General features: G+C 47.7%; 1 protein-coding gene across 1 annotated transcript; it reads left to right on the top strand.

Moving 5' to 3' along the window:
* Positions 1-32: 32 nt before the first annotated feature.
* MRPL37 (mitochondrial ribosomal protein L37) lies at positions 33-17,620 on the top strand. The gene is made up of 7 exons (XM_043461212.1): positions 33-445; positions 3,702-3,885; positions 3,973-4,088; positions 9,448-9,633; positions 11,736-11,893; positions 15,152-15,355; positions 17,159-17,620. Exons 1-7 carry the CDS (start codon positions 100-102, stop codon positions 17,234-17,236), a joined length of 1,272 nt encoding a protein of 423 aa, XP_043317147.1. The 5' UTR covers positions 33-99; the 3' UTR covers positions 17,237-17,620.
* The last annotated feature ends 1,871 nt before the right edge of the window (positions 17,621-19,491 follow it).

Below are 19,491 nucleotides of genomic sequence, written 5' to 3'. Positions count from 1 at the left end.
CATAAAACGAACCTTGGCGGTCGGCCCTTTTCGTTCCCAGCAGGCCTTGCGCGCGGGAAGATGGCGGCGTCCAGGTGGAGGTCTTGAGAGCAGATTGGCATGGCGTTGGCGTCGGGGCCCGCGAGGCGGGCGCTGGCTCGCCCTTGGCGGCTCGGCCTTGAGGGCTGCGGGGTCCCGAGACGCGGTGCGTACGAGTGGGGCGTGCGATCCACGAGAAAGCCGGAGCCTCCTCCCCTGGATAGGGTGTATGAGATTCCAGGACTGGAGCCCATAACCTTCGCAGGGAAGATGCACTTTATGCCCGGGATGGCACGACCAGTCTTCCCGCCCTGGGACCCCGGCTGGACGCACCCGAAGTTCCGCCGCTTGCCCCCGCTGCAGGAGCACCCGCTATACAAGGATGAGGTCTGCTACATCTTCCACCAGCGTTGCCGCCTCCTCGAGGGTGAGGCCCCAGGACGGCCGGGAGGGGACCTTGTTCCTCTATCCAGCACTAACCCCGACCTTCTGTGGGGTTGGGCAAGACTTTGAAACTGTGGGTCTTGGTTTCTTCGTCTGCGAAATGGGCCCGGTATTGAGTCTTATTTCTGAGAATTGTCAGGATTAAGTGGGATGTAAAGACTAGCATGTGTGAGGGAGTTTTAGTTTTTGTGGCCAAGTGAAGAGACATGGTTTCTAGACCTAGCCCTGCCTCTCACTCTGTGCGTGATTTGGGGTAAGTGACTGAAGCTTCTTGAGCCTCTGTCTCCTGTGAATTGAGTGGTTTTGACAGTGACCCAACTCTTGCACCTTGGAGATGTAACTGTTTAAGAATTAGATGGAGGGGGATTATAGTGCGTAGAGATGGCAGAAACAGTGCTTAACCTGCAGGTCTATTGCGTCTTTTCACAGGATTGGTAACTGTGACAGAGGGGAGTGATTTGGCAGTGATTTGCTCATAGGTGCACTGTGGGTATCTAGTAAAGCCAGGGCTACACCTCTGGTTTCCCAGATCAGTGACCTTTGTCAGAGGTCAGAGCTGAGATGTTTTTGAGGGAAAAGATCTGGACCTAAAAACCATCTAGTCCCTCCTCACCCTTTCACTCTCTCTAAGGACAGGTCAGAATGACTTTAGCCAAAACCATCTGTAGGTTTGGGGCAGTACTAGAAATTATGTTCCAGAGTCCCGTGGAGGGCGGTCTCTAGTGAGTTCTCCTACCCATTGTTTCCAACTCATTCTTCCTTAGTCCCTAAATCAGGCTGGGGTTAGGACAGGTCCTGAAAATACAGAATGGTCCAGATAAGTGGGAGCAGAATTTTCTAATGAGTAATTAGGGAAGAAAGAGACCAGGCAGGATTTGGGGACTCAGCCAGAGAAAAAATCCTAGGTTTGAGGAGAAGTCAACTGGCCAGCCTCTTAAACTGCTCAAACCCATGCCTGAAAGCTGGTTTTTTCAGCCTTTAAACACTTCCAGTGTCCTCGCAAGGTGCTGTGAAGGACCTCAGAAGACTTGGCACACTTGCGTGACCCCGGTAACATTACTATGTGGATGAATTGCATTAGATATATTTTAGAAGTTAAAGTTAACTTGTTTGACTAGGCTGAAAACATATCCTACGCTTTCACTGTTTGCAGAGAGGTTCTGTAAAGTCTATAATAAAATTCTATAAGATACAGGGCTAGAGAAGCAGATTGGGGTAATGGAGAGATCCTGGGCTTTAACGTAAATGCTCTCCTCCCAACCCCATCGCTTACAAGTTTTGAGACTTGAAACAAAGTCCTTCATCTCTCTTGAGTTCCATCCTCCATTTCATGAAAGCCCATCCAACTTGTCGATAAAGCTCCTGGTACAGAGTAGATGGTAATGTTCAGTAAATGGCAGCTCTGTTACATATTATTCATATACTAGTGAACCATAAATTCTTAATATTTTATCCATTTTCAAATTCTAGGAACAGTTGCAGTGTTGGGACTAAAACTTGGGTTACCGGACCCCCAGTCCAGGGTTCTTTCTGCTGTACCACACAATCAAGAAGTTAAATTTCTAAATATTTGTGTTTCTGATATATTATGAACCTTACAATGAAAAGCTTCAATGCCTTTCGTTTGTCATCACAAGAGAAATTGAGAGTGTTTTCCTTCAAAGTGTTCTGGGTTTGCTTTAATCCCATTGTTTTTCAAATGAAGATGTTTTCCTGAGTCAGGTGATGTTTTTTCAACTGGAATGAGTAGCAGTCACCAGCGCTCTGCCAGCTGACAAACATAGTCGTCAAAGAGAAAGCAGTATTAACTCTGAGAGTTAGAGGACTGGTATGTGGACTTCGTGCAGAATTTAGGCCCCTATGTCTGCGCCTCTTCCTCCTTTAGGGAAGTGAGTTTTGGGGAAAGTGAAGCAAGGGAGTTTTGCCTGGCACCGCAGCCCCATCCCCCTGAGAGTAGGATGGTTAAATTAGTTTTTAAAGACTAAGCACTCTGGATCAAATCTTTGTTCTTCCTCTTTTTCCTGAGAAGCGTTTTGAGCATCTTATAGAAATTTTATAGTACAGCCAGATTAAATTAAAAATAGGTGAGGGGATGAGCGTAGAAACAGTGAGGTGAGTATAAAAAATCCTTTCCGTGAGGTTGTACTTATATAGGGGAGCACCAGAATTGGCTCTCAGCTTGCTGGCAGTCAACAGATGGTACAGAGATGGGGTCCACTGACCAGGCCCATTGCCTTTTTCTATAAATCATACATACCTGTTTACTTGTTACCTATGGTTGCTTTTGTGCTAGAGTGGCAGAGCTGAGTAGTTGTGACAGAGACTGTATGGCCCAGAAGCTGAAGATATTTACTCTCTGGCCCTTTAAGAAAGAATTTGGCCCCTGATATAGAGAAACATTTTGAGTTAACGTAGTTCACCGTGTCCAAAAGACAAAATAGTACTCTACCCGGGAAAAGCCAACCCTTCTTGTACAGAGGCCAAAAAGAAGTTCAGAAGGCCTCGGAGGACCCAGTATAATAAATTGAAAAACATCTTCAGAAGGATTCTTTTAACAAATATAGCAGTACAGTTCATATGGCTTCTTCATACAAAATTCTGCTTATAAAATGGCTCATTATATAATCTCAGAGGTAGATGTGAAAAATTATCTGGTGCTCCCAAACTCAGCGCTCCTCAAGTTATTCATGATCCAGAAGATATTTCCTTTATTTCTGAAAGCTTCTTTTCCTTGATAAAGCAGCATGTGCTTAATGCTGGGCCTGTATCTATTGAATGAAGTATATTTGGCAGACATGAGCTTTTCCAATCAGGGCTAGGGTGTGGGTTAATAGAAGGGATCTAGGTTTTGAAAGGTTGGCATCTATTGATCTAGGCCTGTATGCTAGGGTCTGAATCCTCTATACCTACAGACAGGCTACAAACGACCCTTGCCTGCAAGGTTCAGTCTCATGATCTCAGCCATTTTAATAGCTGTTTGAATTCTTCCTGTGGCGAGTACTGTACGTCAATCAACTGTTAACTGTTTTTAAGCAGATGGTCATTCCTGGAGCTGAGTTGAAATCTGGTTCTCCTTGCTTCTGCTCTTTATTTTTAGTTCTGTCCCCTCAGATGTCAGAACAAATCCCATCTCTGTCTCAAGGCTGCTCTTTCCCCAAAATGCTACCAGGAAGGCATAAGCATCTTTTCCTGAATCATCTTTTTTTAGTGTTTGTTTTTTGTGATTGATGACCCTAAAGGTGTAAAGCAGGCCCTCTGGCTTACCAAGACCAAGTTAATAGAAGGCCTTCCTGAGAAAGTGCTTAGCCTTGCTGACAATCCAAGGAACCACATAGAGAACCAAGATGAACGCGTTCTGAGTGCGATCTCTCATGCTCGTCTCTGGCATTCTACTGAAGACATCCCCAAGAGAGAGACCTACTGGTAAGTTTCCCCCAAGTCAGTAAGATTTCCTACTGATGGATCTTGGAGTCAGCTTTACACCTCCAAATGTCTCTTCTTTTCTCCAAGCCCAGTCATTGTGGACAGCCTGATCCAGCTGTGTAAATCCCAGATTCTCAAGCATCCTTCTCTGGCCAGGCGGATCTGTGCTCAAAACAACATGTTATCCACTACCTGGAAACGAGGTTAGTCTTGTACACCAGAAAGGCCCTATCCTTTCCTTGTCTTTCTACTCTCAGCCCCACCACCAGCTTATGTTCCCATTCCTGCTGCCATACCTATTCTCACTCCCATCCTTCATGGTCTAGTTCTGTGGCTCGGACACATCCTCAGTGTCGTTAGTTTTTGCCCAGCCTTTTTCTCTTATAATCATTTCTTTCCAAGACTTAATTCACACCATATCAGTTGAGTGCCTCCAAGTGCCTAAATGTTGACCATAAGTTATAAAACACAGTCTGCACTCTCAAAGCTTATATTCTACTGCAAGAGCCTTCTTACGCTCATGCTTTTTTCCCAAATCCACTTTCTGCAGAGCTGCTAGACTGATCTTTCTAAAGTGCAGATTCTCTCTGTCCCTTCCCTGGTTCAAATCTTTTATTGTCTCCTAATAGCTTAACAGTTTATGGTGGTATCCAAGGTCTCCTGCGTTTTGACCACCAGCTGGTCTTTCTAGTCTTATCTCTTGCTCTGCCGTTCCCACCTCCATTCCCATGTTTATACTTGGCCACTTGCAGCTTTTTGGCATCAAGCTTTGCGTTTGCACGTGCTATACGCTCTGCAGGGAATGTTCTTTTCTGTTTTCCTCATTTGACTAATTTCTGCTTGCCTGTACGACTTACCTCAAGCCCACGTCTCATGCAAATCCACAGATCAGCTCTCTGCTCCTTTTGTCCATATGCCTACTTTTGCCATAGCACACATTATACTATATTATGTTTTGTGATTATCTAGTATCTTTTCTATCTGCCCCACCAAACTGTGAACTTCTGATGATAGAGACTGTGTCTTATTTGTCCACAGTAACAGTGCCACACAGCAGGTGCTGACTAAAGGGACGGGTGAATCAATACCAAATCCCAGATGTTTTAGGTAGGGATGTTCCGAGAACACAGGTGTTGTCCTTGGTGGAATCTTGGAGCAGGGAAACCAGCTGTGGAACAGTGGGTTTTTAGGACATCGACTTGGTCAGGCTTCACCAGTTTGCCCCTGTGAGTATGGACTTCCTGGCAAAGAGTCAGCTTTGCAGAGGTAATGGCACCACTAAGGAAATTAGTGAACCTCATTAATAGAGGAGTGCTTGTTGGCCCATTATCAAGTATTACCTCTAATTAAACTGCCCCATTTGGAGCTGTCACTGGAGAAGGGATGTGGAGGGAATTGAATTGGAAACCACAGTAGAGTATTCTGTGGGGAGAATCTAAAACTCAAGGTTACGAGAGGTCCAGGCACATTTATCTTCCTTGCAGATTATATGCGAACAAACAGGAAGTACTTGAGAAAACTGTTCTTGAAGTGTGGGTATGAGATGTTTTAACAGGTGGGTCAGAGTTTATCCATCCACAGATTTAGTATCCCTTTTTGCATAGCCAGTAAGGGAGGGCCCATGTTAATTAAATGACAGTGGTATTGGTCAGACCAGTTTTTAGACATACAGCATCATCAGCCTTGGTCCATTCCCATCACATTGTGATTGTAGTATTTGATGTATATTTCTGAAAACTCAAGGACCTTCAGAGAAAAATTTGCCCCTGTGGAGAGTCCGTAGGAGGCCGTTGTCCAGGAGACTTTCTAGATGGCATTCATCTTCCTGTGGGCACCTCTGTGAGGGGCATCTGCTCGCGTTCACAGCGGCAGGCTTGCTGCTTAGTCAGATGTGCATTCACTTGCTCATACACCTGTGTCTCCTTGTGGCAGAGTATGCTCATCTGACTTATGTGAGGCTTCCTGACTGGCTCGTTTTTTTTTTAACTGAGTTACTGAGGTCAGTTGAACCCTTTTCCTGGGTTTAGCAGCCTTTCTGCTTAGCCTGTGGTCTCAGGACTTCTCTCTCCCTCCCTCCTTCCTACTGTATCGTGCTCCAGTTATCTGCACTGACTTCCCCTAAGCTCTGCCATGCAGCAGCAGGCTTTTGTACCATGGAACATATTACTCCTCCTTCACTAGAAGTTTCCTCCCCTTCCTGGCAAACTCTGACCCAGCAGTTTTCAACCAAGGGTGGTTTAATCCTCTAGGGGAGATTTGGCTTTGTCTGGAGACATTTTTGTCCTGACTTGAAGCAGAGCCGGGGCTGGTAGTGAAAGCTCTGTTGGCATCTAGTGAGCAGAGGCCAGGGATGCTGCCAGATACCTACAGTGTATAGGACAGCCTCCCTCACCAAAGAACTACCTAAAATGTGAACAGCACCAAAGTTGAGAAGCTCTGCTCTTATCCATCTTTCAGAAGCAAGTTTGAAGGCATTGCTTCTTTCAGGCAGCTTCCCAGACCTCCCAGAGGAGGTCGATTTCCCCACCTCTGCTGTCTCCCAGTGTTGGAGCACTTACTCCCTCTTCAACTCTTGAGAGGAACTCTCTGCTCAAGAGAGTTAAACTGGTCCCCAGCGTAGAGCAGGTGATTGGGAAGATCCAAACCCACAGCCTCTGAGCCCACAGAGATCACCAGGCCTCACGGTTCATTGGAAAGAACACAGGAAGAAGAGTGCACTGGTGAGTCCCTCTCTCAAGAAACCCCAGAGTAACACCTTAACCAAAGTTTTCTGGTTTTTTCTTTTCTATTTTTTAGGATAAAAGCTTTATTTTTAGCTAATCTTTTTTAAAAATTTATTTTATAGTGAAGTATAGTTAATTTTAAAAATACTGTTTTTCCAGTGTACAACAAAGTGGTTTAGTTATATGTATACATATTTTCTTTTCAGACTTTTTCCCCATATATGTTATTACAGTGGTCCTTATTGACTATTTTATATGTATAGCAGTGTGTATATGTTAATCCCAACTGCCTGACTATCTCTCCCTGCCCCCTGCCACCCTTTCCCTGTGGTAACCCTTCGTTTGTTTCTAATTCTGTGAGTCTGTTTCCATTTTGTAAATAAGTTCATTTGTTTAGATTCCACATATAAGTGATATCGTATGATACTTGTCTTTCTCTGTCTGACTTCAGTTAGTATGATAGTCTCTAGGTCTATTAGTGTTGCTTTTTTATGGGGAGTAATATTCCACTGTAGGGCTTCCTTTGTGCCTCCGTGGTAAAGAATCCGGGTCGATGGACATTTAGGTTGTCTCCTTATCTTGGCTATTGTATGTAGTGCTGCAGTGAACCTCAGGGTACATGTATCTTTTCTTTTTTTTTTTTTCCATTTATTTTTGTTAGTTGGAGGCTAATTACTTTACAATATTGTAGTGGTTTTTGCCATACATTGACATGAATCAGCCATGGATTTACATGTATTGCCCATCCCGATCTCCCCTGCATGTGTCTTTTCAAAGTATGGCTTTCTTTGGATATCTGCCCAGGAGTGGAATTACTCGATCATATGGTAGCTCTATTTTTAATTTTTTAAGGAATCTGCATACCATTCTTCACAGCGGCTGTACCAATTTACATTTCCATCAACAACGTAGGCGGGTTCCCTTTCCTCCACACACTATCCAGCACTTATTGTTTTTAGGCTCTTTGATCATGGCCATTCTGACTGGTGTGAGGTGATACCTCATAGTAGTTTTGACTTCCATTTCTCTAATAATGATGTGATGGTTTGGTCACTAAGTTGTGTCTGACTTTTTTGGGACCCCGTGGACTGTATTCTGCCAGGCTCCTCTGTCCATGGGATTTTCCAGGCAAGAATATTGGAGTGGGTTGCCATTTTCTTCTCCAAGGGATCTTCCTGATCCAGGAATTGAACCCAGGTCTCCTGCATTGCAGGCAGATTCTTTACCTACTGAGTTCTCTGATATTAAGTATCTTTTCATGTGCTTTTTGGCCATCTGTATGTCTTCTTCAAAGAAATGTCTATTTAGATCTTCTGCCCATTTTTTGATTGGGTTGTTTTTTTGATATTGAGGTGCATGAGCTGTTTGTTTATTTTGGAGATTAATCCCTTGTCAGTTGCATTGTTTGCAACTGTTTTCTCCCATTTTGTGGGTTGTCTTTTGTTTTATTTATGGTTTCCTTTGCTGTGCGAAAGCTTTTAAGTTTGAATAGGTTCTAGTTTGTTTGTTTGTTTTCGTTAGGAAGTGGATAGGAAAATGTATCACTGCAATTTATGACAAAGAGTGTTCTATTGGGTTGGCCAAGAGGTTTGTTCAGATTTTTCTGTAATAAACCTGAACAAACCTTTTGACCAACCTAATACCTATATTTTCCTCTGAATTTTATAGTATCTGGTCTTCCCTTCAGGCTTGTGCAGTATTCCTGGTGGGAAGGACTGGTGCTTGCCCATTGATGGGTGGAGCTGGGTCTTGTCCCTCTGGTGGGCAGGGCTGTGTCAAGGGGTGTGTTGAGAGGTGGCTGTGGGCTCAGGAAGACTGAGCAGCCTGTCTGCTGATGAGTGGGACTGTGTTCCCGCTCTAGGGTCCCATATGGGCTGTTGGGTGGGGCCAGGACTTGGCATCAAAGTGGCAGCCTCCAGGACAGCTCACACCAACTTAGTACTCCCCAGTACCTCTCCACCGTGGGTTTCCGTGGCCCCAGTGTGACCACAGCCGCCCCTGCCCCCCAACCCCCTCGCCCCCCAGGAGACCCTCTAAGGTCAGCAGTAGGATCCTGTGAGCTCAGTGCTTTTCCCCCTGGGTCCTGGTGCTCTTAGAAGACCCTGCATCCACCTTCCAGGAGTGGCATTTCTTCCTATTCCAGCCCTGTTGAGATTCTGCGGTCAAGCCCTGCTGGCCTTGAAACCAAGTGCCCTGGGACTTCCTCCTCCTGGTGCCAGACCGCCAGGTGGAGGAACCTTTTGTAGGGCTCAGAACTTGAGAACCTCTGTGATACAATTATTTTCCAGTTTGTGGCTCACTCACTTGGATGGTATGGGATTTGATTATGTCACAAATGTAACACTCCTACCATCTTGTCTTTGTCTTTGTAAGTAGAATATCTTCTTTGGTAGCTTCCAGTTCTTTTTGATGATAGTTGTTCCACAGTTAGTTGTTCCCATGTTTTTGTGAGAGGAGGTGAGCTCAGGTCCTTCCTCCACCATCTTGTCTTCGCGTCCCCTTCTAGTCTATAGAATGAAGATCACTAGATTGAACTCCAGTCCTGTTAGGTGCTTTTTCTGTGACTTCAGCCTGGCCACTCAGTCTTTTGAATCTGATGTTAATTGTCTACTCAGGCGTAGCAGAGGCAGAGAATGGCATCCAGACATGAAGTGAAGAAGGCTCACCTGCTTATATGATAAGCACAAGGATGAATTTCCAAAGTTGTATTTTCTGTGATGAGGCAGATCAGATAGTGAAGCTGTAAAAGACTTGAGGAGCATAGCAGGATGAAAGCTTTTGACTTTCCCTAGCTAAGGCTTTAGACCAGATTAGACTAACTGCCTTTCTCCCTGTTTAGAGTCTACTTTGATTCAGGTCCATGGTTCCAGTGGAGCCCAGCTGAATGCCAAGGATCCTCTGCCTCCCATTGCCTCCCAAGAGGAAGTGGAAGCTACTACGAATCATGTTCTCGAGACTTTCTATCCCATATCTCCCACTATCAGCCTTCAGGAATGCCATATTTATGATGTGAATGACAACACGGGTAAGTATCAAAGCCTTTGACTTTTAGGCAGCATGCAGATGAGGGACAGGCTTTTTCCGAAGAGAAAGGAAACGTTGAGTACTTACTAAGTATTAGGATCTCATGTGCATTTTCTCCTCAGAGCCATGTAGCAGCCCTATGACATAGGTGTTGTTAACCCTAAGGAAACTAAGACTCTGGGTAGTTGTGATAGACTCAGAGGCTGACTTTACTTTTGACCCCTAAGAAGTCATTCTGTTGCATCAGTTTTAATGGGTAGCTTGAGGGGCTTTTGACCAGGCATCAAATGTTTCCTTTATTTATAATTCTCTTGAAAGATACCCCCTCTCTGTGCACCCTATAAACTCTGGCCAACCTTCTGCTAGGATGGAGGAAGCCCACAGTTCTTGAATGGGGCTATTCACCCCACCTCCATTCGAACAAAGCACCACCACTTCCCCAGTGAGACACGACAGAAACTAAGGAGTCGGCCTGGGGAGGCCTGCAGTTCCTGCCATTCACCCAGTCATTATGAGCTGCCATGTCTTCCTCCTTAACCTCTCTTCCTTTCCACAGCTATGCCTCAGTCAGCCCCCACTGTCTCTCACCCAGCCCTTTACCCCAGTCTCTTTATGGGCTAGCATGACTCGGGCCATTTCCTCTCTCGTCCCTCTAGTTCACAGTTCCAGAGTAGTCTTTCTAGAATGTAGATTTAATCCCATCGCTCTTCATGCCCATCTCCCCACTGCCTGTTGGATAAAGTTTGAACTCCTTAGCTTATCATACAAGGGCCTTCACATCGCCCTCTGCCCCTCTCTCCAGCCCCATCTTTGCCTCCTCGCCCACAGGCTCCCTTTATTCCCACTGTCCTTTTCTCACCACCGTGCTCTGGCACTTTCTTTTCCCTCTGCCTGCACTCTGACCATTCGCCCCTCTCTCTCTTCAGCTAAATAACTACTCATCTGTCATAATTCGCCTTCGGACTCACTTCTTCCCAGAAATGCTCTACAACCTCGCAGTCTGGTCAGGGCCCTTTGATCTGTCCTCACCCAGCCCCCTGGCTCCCCTCGTGTCCTGACATGTCCCTCTGCATGGATGTGATCAGTTTTCCTGTCTGTCTCCCCTCTAGACTTGGTGAGCTCCTCAAAGGCAATCGTAAGCGCTGTGTGGGCTCTGTCCCTGGTGCCTGTCTTAGAGCTTGGCACAGAGTGAGTGCTGAGTGATGCGTATTCACACATGCGGAGGAATCAAGGCAGACAGGAAAGTCGGGTCTCTCTTAAGTGATGCCCTCCCCTGGGATTTTCAGAGCCCACACTTTTCCCAGCCTCTTTGTTCCTCCATTTCATCCACTTTTGCCAATCCTGGTCCTTCCCTGTAGCAGCCTCCAGCCTCCGAGGGTTTGCCCGTGGGTATGCAAGGGAAGAAACGGTGACCTGGCAGGGTTGTGGCTGAGATGAACGAGTGCTGAACTTGGATTCTCAGCACTGTGTTGTGGGGTATGAGACCCTGTTTGTTACTGATAATGAAGTATTTTGCAAGAGATTTGCTTTTTAAAAAGATAATTACTATAGGTTTTAGGTTATCTTTCTAATATCACTGTCATCTGTATACCTGATTGAATGAGAAACGGGTGGGATTAGAGCTAGCCAGCAAGAATCACGTGGAACAGGTAAGCAAACATTTTCTATAAAGAACCAAATGGTATTTTAGGTTTTGTAGGCCACATATAGTCTCTGTCACAGCTATTTAATAGATATATGTAAACGAGTGGGTGTGGTTGTGCTCCGGTAAAAATTTTATTTTCAAAAACAAGCCAGATTAGGGACTTCCCTGGCAGTCCAGTGGTTAGAACCTCACCTTCCGAGGCAGGTTCTCTCCCTGGTCAGAGAGCTAAGATCCCATATGCCTTCCAGCCAAAAATCCAAAACCCAGAACAGAAGCAATATTGTAACAAATTCAATGAAGACTTTAAAAACAGTCCACCACCACCACAACAAAATCTTTAAAAAAAAAACAAAAACCAAAATATGTAGTGTCTGGCACTAAGCTAAGGTGGGGTGACTTTCCTGAGGCTTTGGGCGGGCCAACTAACCTGTCCCTCCACATGACGACGTGTCTTGCAGGATTCCGAGAGGGCTATCCTTACCCGTATCCCCACACCTTGTATCTGCTGGAGTCAGCCAACTTGCGAGCACGCCGCTTTCAGCCAGATCAGTTGCGGGCCAAGATGATCCTGTTTGCCTTCGGCAGTGCGCTGGCTCAGGCCCGGCTCCTGTATGGGGTATGTGTGTGGGGAAGACCACCGAGCTGTCTTACGTTGTGTCGGTTTCCTGCCTTACCCTGCTCAAAGGAAAGGAAGTATGGAGGGAATTCTTTTGCTTGACTGAAGAGGTTCAGGGAGAGGCACTTCCACTCACCCTACCACCTGCTGGGGGCCTACAGTGTGTGTGTCTTTACATAAGATGCCTCATCACAATAGCCCACAAGGTTCCATTGTGATCCCCATTTTTCAGATTATACTTCTGAATCCCAGGAAAGCTAATAAGCAGCTTGTCCAGCATTACACACAGTACATGGTGGACAAGATGGCCTCAACTCCTGAGGCTTCAGTTATATGTCCTCCAGCACTCTGCCTCTAAACTGCACTAACAGAGCCTGAGCACAGGGGTTTATCAGGAAGGCAGGAGGTGGCCCAGGCCTGCCTGCCCTCTCAGGACAGGTTCTGAAGACCCAACATACCACTTGGATGGTCGCCCCTTGATTCTGAGAGGAGGTCTCAGGGACCTAGATGTTATAGAATGCAAGCTGAGTGGTTGTCACACAATGCTGGCCCAAGATTGGAGGAAAGCCTGGCTGGGGAGCAAAGGCCTCCAGGCAGGAGATAGCAATAGCGAAGTCCCCAAACAGGCCTGGGACACCAGACCCCTGGTTTTGTGTGTGTGTTGAAAGGGGGAGGGGAAGAATGTTTTTGAGAGCTGCTGTCAGGCTCCCAGGTCTTGATTAGAACCTAAGGCCCTCCTGGAGGAGCAGTGAACTTCAGAATGTTCTTTTTCTCATCCTCCTTGGTCTAGGACCTAGGTGGGGTTGGTACAGTGTGGTTAGCTTGATGAGATAGGGAGTAGAATGGACCTTGTCTGTATTGAGCATCTGCTACATGCCAAACGTTTAACTAGGGCTCCTTATAGCGGTGGTTCTCAAAATATGATCCTGAATTGTTAGCAGCATGAACACCATCAAGGGACTTGTTGGAAATGTGAATTCTCAGATCACCTGACATCCTGCATCAGAAGGTCTGGGGGTGGAGCCTGGAGGTCAGCTTTAACAAGCCCTCCAGGTGATGCTGGTACAAACTTGAAAACCACAACACTAAAATTTGAGAACTACCGCATTATTAATCCTTATAGAAGCCCCCTTGTGGCAGATACTAGTAGCTTCATTTACAGATGAAGAAACAGGTTCAGAGAGGCTCAGTAACTTCCCCAGGGTAACACAGCTAAGAGATTAGCAGCTGTTGTATCTCTCTGTGACATTTTTGTGTCTTTCCAGTCCTTGGGAGGTTATCTTAATTTCTATTCTCTGACATATTTTTTGAAGGCTCTGGAAGGTTGGGTAACTTGCCTAGGATCCTACAGCTAAAGAGTAGGGAGGCAGGCATTAGAACCTTGATCTCTCCAGCCTCAGGGGACATGCTGCCTCCTGACGGTGGGGCAGGAGAGGGAGGCAGAGAGTGTCACATGCCAGGCCCCAGGCCTGCAGGCTCATTGTAGCTCCTGTGCCAGCAACGCTGTCACTAATTGCCACCCAGTTGGGTAGGAGAGGAGGCCTCCCCCAGCCCCTCCAGGTACAAATTATTCCTGGGGATGTGAAGTTGAGCAATTATGGGAAGAGCCTCTGTGTAAAAGGTAAAATTGCTGGGAAATTTACGTACTACCTGCAGTTTTATTGATCTGTAGAGGGAGATAAGAGTCAATACAGAATTCTCAGCTAACACTTAGAGGTACTTTTCTTTTTATTTATTTCTCATGCAGCTAAGAACAGGTATTTCTAAGGCCAGCAGTCCCAGTGTGGCCCTCACTGAGGTCTGCCATTAGCTATTCCTAATGTCAGATTCAGCCCTAGAGCGGTGAATGTAGTAGGCAGCATCTTTGAATCAAGGACGCTTTGCTTCACGGGGCCTGCCTATTGAATCCTTTGTCCATTGGGTAGCAGTCATCAGACTGGATTCCTGCAGACTCAGTAGGGTGAACATATGACTTGTCATCGAAACTGGAATACTGCTGAGAGTGACAGAGGTGCTACCATCAGATACAGTGGGACACTAGGTGTAAACTAGAACAGTAAGATTTTAAGAGATTTAACAGCCTGGGTCTTGTCCTGGATCACCTTGAGTGAGTTATACCGCCTCTCTGAATCTGTTTCCTCATCTGTTAAATGTGTATGCCGTGTCATACCATGCTAAGTTGCTTTAGTTGTGTCTGACTCTTTGTGACCCCAAGGACTGTAGCCTGCCAGGCTTCTCTGTCCATGGAATTTTCCAGGCAAGAATACTAGAGTGGGTCGCCGTTCCCTCCTCCAGGGGATCTTCCTGACCCAGGGATCGAACACATGTCTTCTGTGGCTTTTGCAGAGCAGCGGATTCTTTACTGCTGAGCCACCGGGGAAGAGACCTAACTGGGTATATACCACTGGATTTATAAGATTAGAGGTGACTGTGTGAGACTGCTGTGATGCCCGGGACATGAGAGGCCTTTAGTAAATGATTGCTAGTATGTTACTGTTATCAGTGGCACTGATGGAAAGGGATAATTAGCAAATGTGTCGACCGGCGAAAGCCTGGGGCTGACACAGCTGGAGTGGACACTCGGGAATCTGACACACTCAGAGTTGCATTTTGAGAGCCCAAAGCCCAGGTGAGATGCCTGCCTGCAGGCTTAGGACGTTCCGAGAAGCCCGGCCCTGAGGGGTAAAGTAAGGCAGAGAGAAGGTGTGTCTGACTGAGCACCAGCCACTGTGGATGCTGATGTCACATGTCGTTGTAACCTCAGACAAGTCACTGCCGCAGCTGGTCTGTCTCCTCAACCATCAGATGGAGTGAGAGCTGAATGAGGTCATGTCTGTCATATGCACTGACCCTCCAGGTCAGCATTTGATAAGTGTCATCATTGTCACCGTCAGGTTACACCATGAGTTGGGTTTCCCGTTGTTAACCTCCCAGCTCATCTTCCCTTACTGTGCAGCTTGCCTGGCAATCGCCTCTCAGTGGCAGGAATTAGTACTTTAGTGTGCTCAAGTTGAAGAGCAGATACGCTGGGGCCACGATTGATCTGAGCCCAGGGAGAGCCAGGCTGGGTATGTGCGAGAAGGCCTAGCCCTGGACAGTGCCCTTAGCTCCACCTTCTATTTTCATCTTTCCTTGTAGGAAAACCACTCAGTGGGGTAGGGGGTTATTTAAAAGGCCAGAACTAGAAATTGCCTGGTTTGTGCTGTTCTTATGCCTCGCCATTTCTGATTGCATTTCCTTGTCCTCTTTTCCTCTCAGAATGACCCTAAGGTTTTGGAGCAGCCAGTAGTAGTGCAGAGCGTGGGCACCGATGGGCGTGTCTTCCAGTTCCTGGTGCTGCAACTGAATACCACAGATCTGGCTTCTGAGGAGGGCGTCAAGAATCTAGTCTGGGTGGACTCCGATCAGCTCCTCTATCAGCACTTCTGGTGTCTCCCGGTGATCAAAAAGAAGGTGGTTGTGGTAAGTCGAGCCATCTCTGGCTTGGTGATTGGACTGGGGCAGTGGCTCATCCTCCCCAGAGAGAGCCTGGCTTGGGGTTGAAGGAGTGCTTGTGAGTGGAGCACTGGCTTCAGGAACCTCATGTTCAGGACCTCAGTCTGCCTGGAGGGCTGCTTCAGCCCAGTCCATCATTCTAAAACAGCACCTTCCACCCTGGGCCCTGCCCAGCTCTTCGCACTCCCCTCTGCACCCCCACCACGCTCCACTCCTCTCAGTTCTGTCTCCAGTTGCCTGAGCAGCTCAGGATCCTAATAAGTTGTGCTCTTTTTATAGAGGAGGCTCCTTCCTTCTTGCACCCCACTCCCTCTTCCTCCACTCGCCCTTCCCCATTTCTCTTGCATCTGGTTGTCCTTATTTGTCATTCCAGGTTTAGCCTAAAGCCCAACATCCCAGTCCTAGCCCTGCTCGAGTTCCTCGGGTAGGTCGCCATAGCCTGGGTGTCCCCATCACGGCGCAGTCACACTGCTGTCCTGCGGTTGTCTGTTCATGTGTTCTCCTCTGTTAAACTGAGCCCCGAGCTCCTGGAAGGCCAAGTCTGTGAATGACGTGTTCATTCATTTCACTCCACAGACAGGGAATTCCTCTGTGGACTGTCCCTCACTGCTGCACCTCCAGTGCTTAGCTGACTGAGACCAGGCCTGTGTTCTGTGCTCTGGGCAGTGACCATGTCTTAACAGATTCATAATATAATATCAGGCTGTGATAAAGCCTGTAAAGAGACAGGACAGGATTTGGGGGTGAGAGAGAACAGCGTGGGTGTACTGCTGGGTCTGTGGCTCACTAGCTCTGTGTCACGCAGGGCCTGAGTAGATTTGCTTAATGGGGTTGATGAGTCTTTGAACATCATCTGTATGTTAGTTGAATAACGAGTTCTATCAATATTGATATACCCTTGAAATGCCTGCTGGTGTGAGCCCTTCTCTCTGGCCCCAGACCCTGTCCTTTGTCCCTCGCCTGTGTAGCCACATCAGCCACCTCCGTACATCTCTACTCTTAGCTGTCCTCTGTCTCCTCTTCTTGGCTTCAGGTGCTTTTCTCTGAACCTCTTCCTTCCATGAGCATGACTTAGTGCCAGGCCTGTCCTGGTGTGGTCACGTGGCTCCTCCTTACCCATCTCTTCCTCTAGCCACCCCACCTCCACCAGCACGGCCCTGGGCTCCAGCCTCACCCTTTCTTTTTCTTCCTAGCCCTTTCTAGTTGCCCTTTAGTACTCATTCATACATGTTCTCTTCTATGTATGGAAGTCAGTGAGTTATTTTACTCTCCCGCTTTCTTAGCATCTTTTTCCTACTTCATGATGAGGCCTATCACCCTTCATTACCACTATTTGCACCCCTGGCTGGAAGCTCCTTGAGGGCGGGAGCCAGATTCAAGTAACTATTGGGTTTCCAGCGCTGGGCACAGCTCTCATACAGAGAAAGCTCCTGATAAGTGTGTGTGGGATGAGTGAGGAATTCTCATCCCTGGGAGTTAAAAGGAGCAAATGAAACACTTTTTCGTGGTGGTTGAGTTGAGAGGGACTAGGGATCAGGGCAGGGTTAGCAGGTAAGTTGGCCGAGAGGCGCAGAGACGCCTTCTGGCCTCCTCTCGAGCCCAGCCCCCGCCTGGCATCACTTGGCACCAGCTCCCCAGCACTCCTTCTTGATCGCAAGAGAAAGAAACAGTTATTATCCAGGCACTTAGGATTTACATAAAACCGACCTTTGTTTTAATTGCTGCCATTAAACCTAGTAGCAAGATCCTAATGGGCTGTTTTCTTTCCAGGAACCTGTTGGGCCGACTGGTTTCCAGCCAGAGACATTCAGGAAGTTTTTAGCTCTGTATTTGCACGGTGCTGTGTGAGCCAAGGACTGTTCTGAGGCCGGAGCCGCCTGCGCCCCGCTCTTCCTGAGGGTCCTGGAGCCTGGATGGTGCCTGACGCCGCAGCGCTCCTCTGGCCGGTGGTCTCGCCGACAATAAAAGAGCCCTTCCGGCGCTCCGGAGCCTGGGTTTGTTGTCAGGGTGCTTCCAGGTGGGGCACCCACAGCTACGCACAGGCCCTGCCCCTGAGTCTGCCTCTGTTGCGAGGGCCAGTCCTGGAGCTTCACCTGCCCCAGCTTTGTCTGTGACCCATCTTGTGACTTTACATAAGAATCTTCCTCTCTCTGAGTTTCAATTTCATCATCTGAAAATTTGTGGCTAATGTGACCTACATTGTTTTACAGACTATAAATTATGTGTATGTAATGATTGCTTCCTATTAGGTGCTCTGGAATGGTCACTAGGTTCTGTGGGAATTTTTTAAATTATGGACACATTCCACAGTGACTGCAGGAAATCTGAATAGAATATTCAGTGTAAAAAAAAAAAAAAAAAAGAATATTCAGTGTAGATTTCCCGCTAGTATCTTGGTTAATGGACTGAGTACATCCCTGGTTCAGCTGACCTCTCTTCAGATAACATCAAGCCCTGCTCTGGTCCAGGCAGCTCATACACAGCATCTTGTTCAGTCCTCACACAGACTTTGCAAGGTAAGTGTCATTTCCACATACAAGAAAAGTGTTGAGAGTGCCTGCTGTGTGCTGGGCTCTCTTCTGGGCCCCGTAGTTGAGGAGGTGCAGGTAGTGTAAGGAATCACTGAAGGTTACACAGCTGAAATTTTAGGTCCGCTCCCTTAGGAAACTCTGAGGTGGAGGTTTCCTGGGGAAAGCTTGGGAGAGCCTTGGGGATCGGCCCCGTGGTGAGAGAGTAGCGGCATCAAGTGGAGGAGGGACTGGGCTCAATGGGTTTGTACCTGAGGCCTCGGCTGATTCCGAGCTCTGTGGGCACCCCCATGCTGCCGAGGTGCTGAGCCTTTCCATGAACACCGGTGGTGAGTCACCAGTCAGCGGATACACTGTTCCTGACACAGGAGGGACTTCCTGTGAGGTCCCTGAGGTGGCTTTGTTGGGGCTGAGTGTGACTCCTGAGTGGCTTTGCTGAGAGCAGGCGGCCAGGACACTTCCTGCTACAGGAGGAAGTCCAGGAGCCCATGTCAGCTCCATACATGACAGTGTTGTTTCCAGCCCTGTGTGTGTCTGACTCCCAGGTTGTGCTCCTTACACTTTACAAGGTACCTTTTAGGGTCGGCAGGGGGGGAACGGGGGCAGCAGGAGGGTTTACCAGGAGAAGGACAGATTGGGCTGGTGGTGTATGCACATGAAGGGATTACCTGAGAAGGCAGCACATGTGCCAAAACAGCAGAGAGTGGTTGGAGATGGGGACAGTGGGGGTGGGGGTGAGGCTGGAGGGGCCAGTTCTCAAGGGCCTGGAATGCTGGCACTTCAGGTTTCCCCAGGTACAAGTTGTCACCCATCCAGGGCAGCCCCGGTTCTTCCCTGGGGGTGACCACAGCTTGGCGTCATTTAATGTGGCACCTTAGTGTGTATAGTATATGTATAATAGGGATGCATATAGGTACATTACCTAGTGTCATCCTATCTATAGACCGTTCTACACCTTCCTTTCTTCACCTAATACCTTGGGATGGCAGATCTGGCCACATCAGCACATATGAGCTACCTAGTTCTTCCGAGCAGTGGCATTAATATCTATCGATGGACATTCGAGGTATTTCTAGTTCTTAGCCGTTACAAATAATGCTGCAGTGAGCATCCTTGTTCACGTATCTTAGAGTACTTCTGCCAGCGCAGCCATTGGATAAATTCCGAAGCAGAATTGCTGAGTCAAAGGGATTTTTTTTTCCCATAAGAACATTCTGTGGGCAAATGGAGGACAGGTTGGCAGGGTGACTGTGCAGAGTCCAGCTGGAGGCCGTTTCGGTCATTGGGTGAGTGACGGTGGTGGTCTGAGGCCAGGCTGAGGGCGCAGAGCCACCACCAGCCCACCCCCCAGTGGCTGGTAGAATGGGAAGCGAGAGGGCCAAGCCTGCCTGGGTCTTGAGCGTGTGGGACAAAGGCTGCGAGCAAGCGGGCTGTCAGCAGGTGACCTTGTAGCTTGAGGACAGCCCTGGAAAGGGGCCAGGGTTGCAGGGAGGCCTGGGCACTCATCCCAGCCTCTGGGGTGAGGACAGCCCCAGTGGCAACCTTGGTCTGTCACCTCGGACCTTGGAGCTAAGC

This window comes from Cervus canadensis, chromosome 2 (assembly GCF_019320065.1).
Source record: "Cervus canadensis isolate Bull #8, Minnesota chromosome 2, ASM1932006v1, whole genome shotgun sequence".
Classification (NCBI taxonomy): Eukaryota; Metazoa; Chordata; class Mammalia; order Artiodactyla; family Cervidae; genus Cervus; species Cervus canadensis.
The sequence above is the reverse complement of the archived record's forward strand: the minus strand, read 5'-3'. Positions and strand labels throughout refer to the sequence as shown.

Excerpts from the sequence above, each read along its gene's own strand:
- MRPL37 (XM_043461212.1), top strand. The coding sequence starts at position 100 with ATGGCGTTGGCGTCGGGGCCCGCGAGGCGGGCGCTGGCTCGCCCTTGG. Across the intron at positions 4,089-9,447 it reads ATCCACTACCTGGAAACGAG|AGTCTACTTTGATTCAGGTC; the intron begins GTTAGTCTTGTA and ends CTCCCTGTTTAG. Across the intron at positions 15,356-17,158 it reads TCAAAAAGAAGGTGGTTGTG|GAACCTGTTGGGCCGACTGG; the intron begins GTAAGTCGAGCC and ends TTTTCTTTCCAG.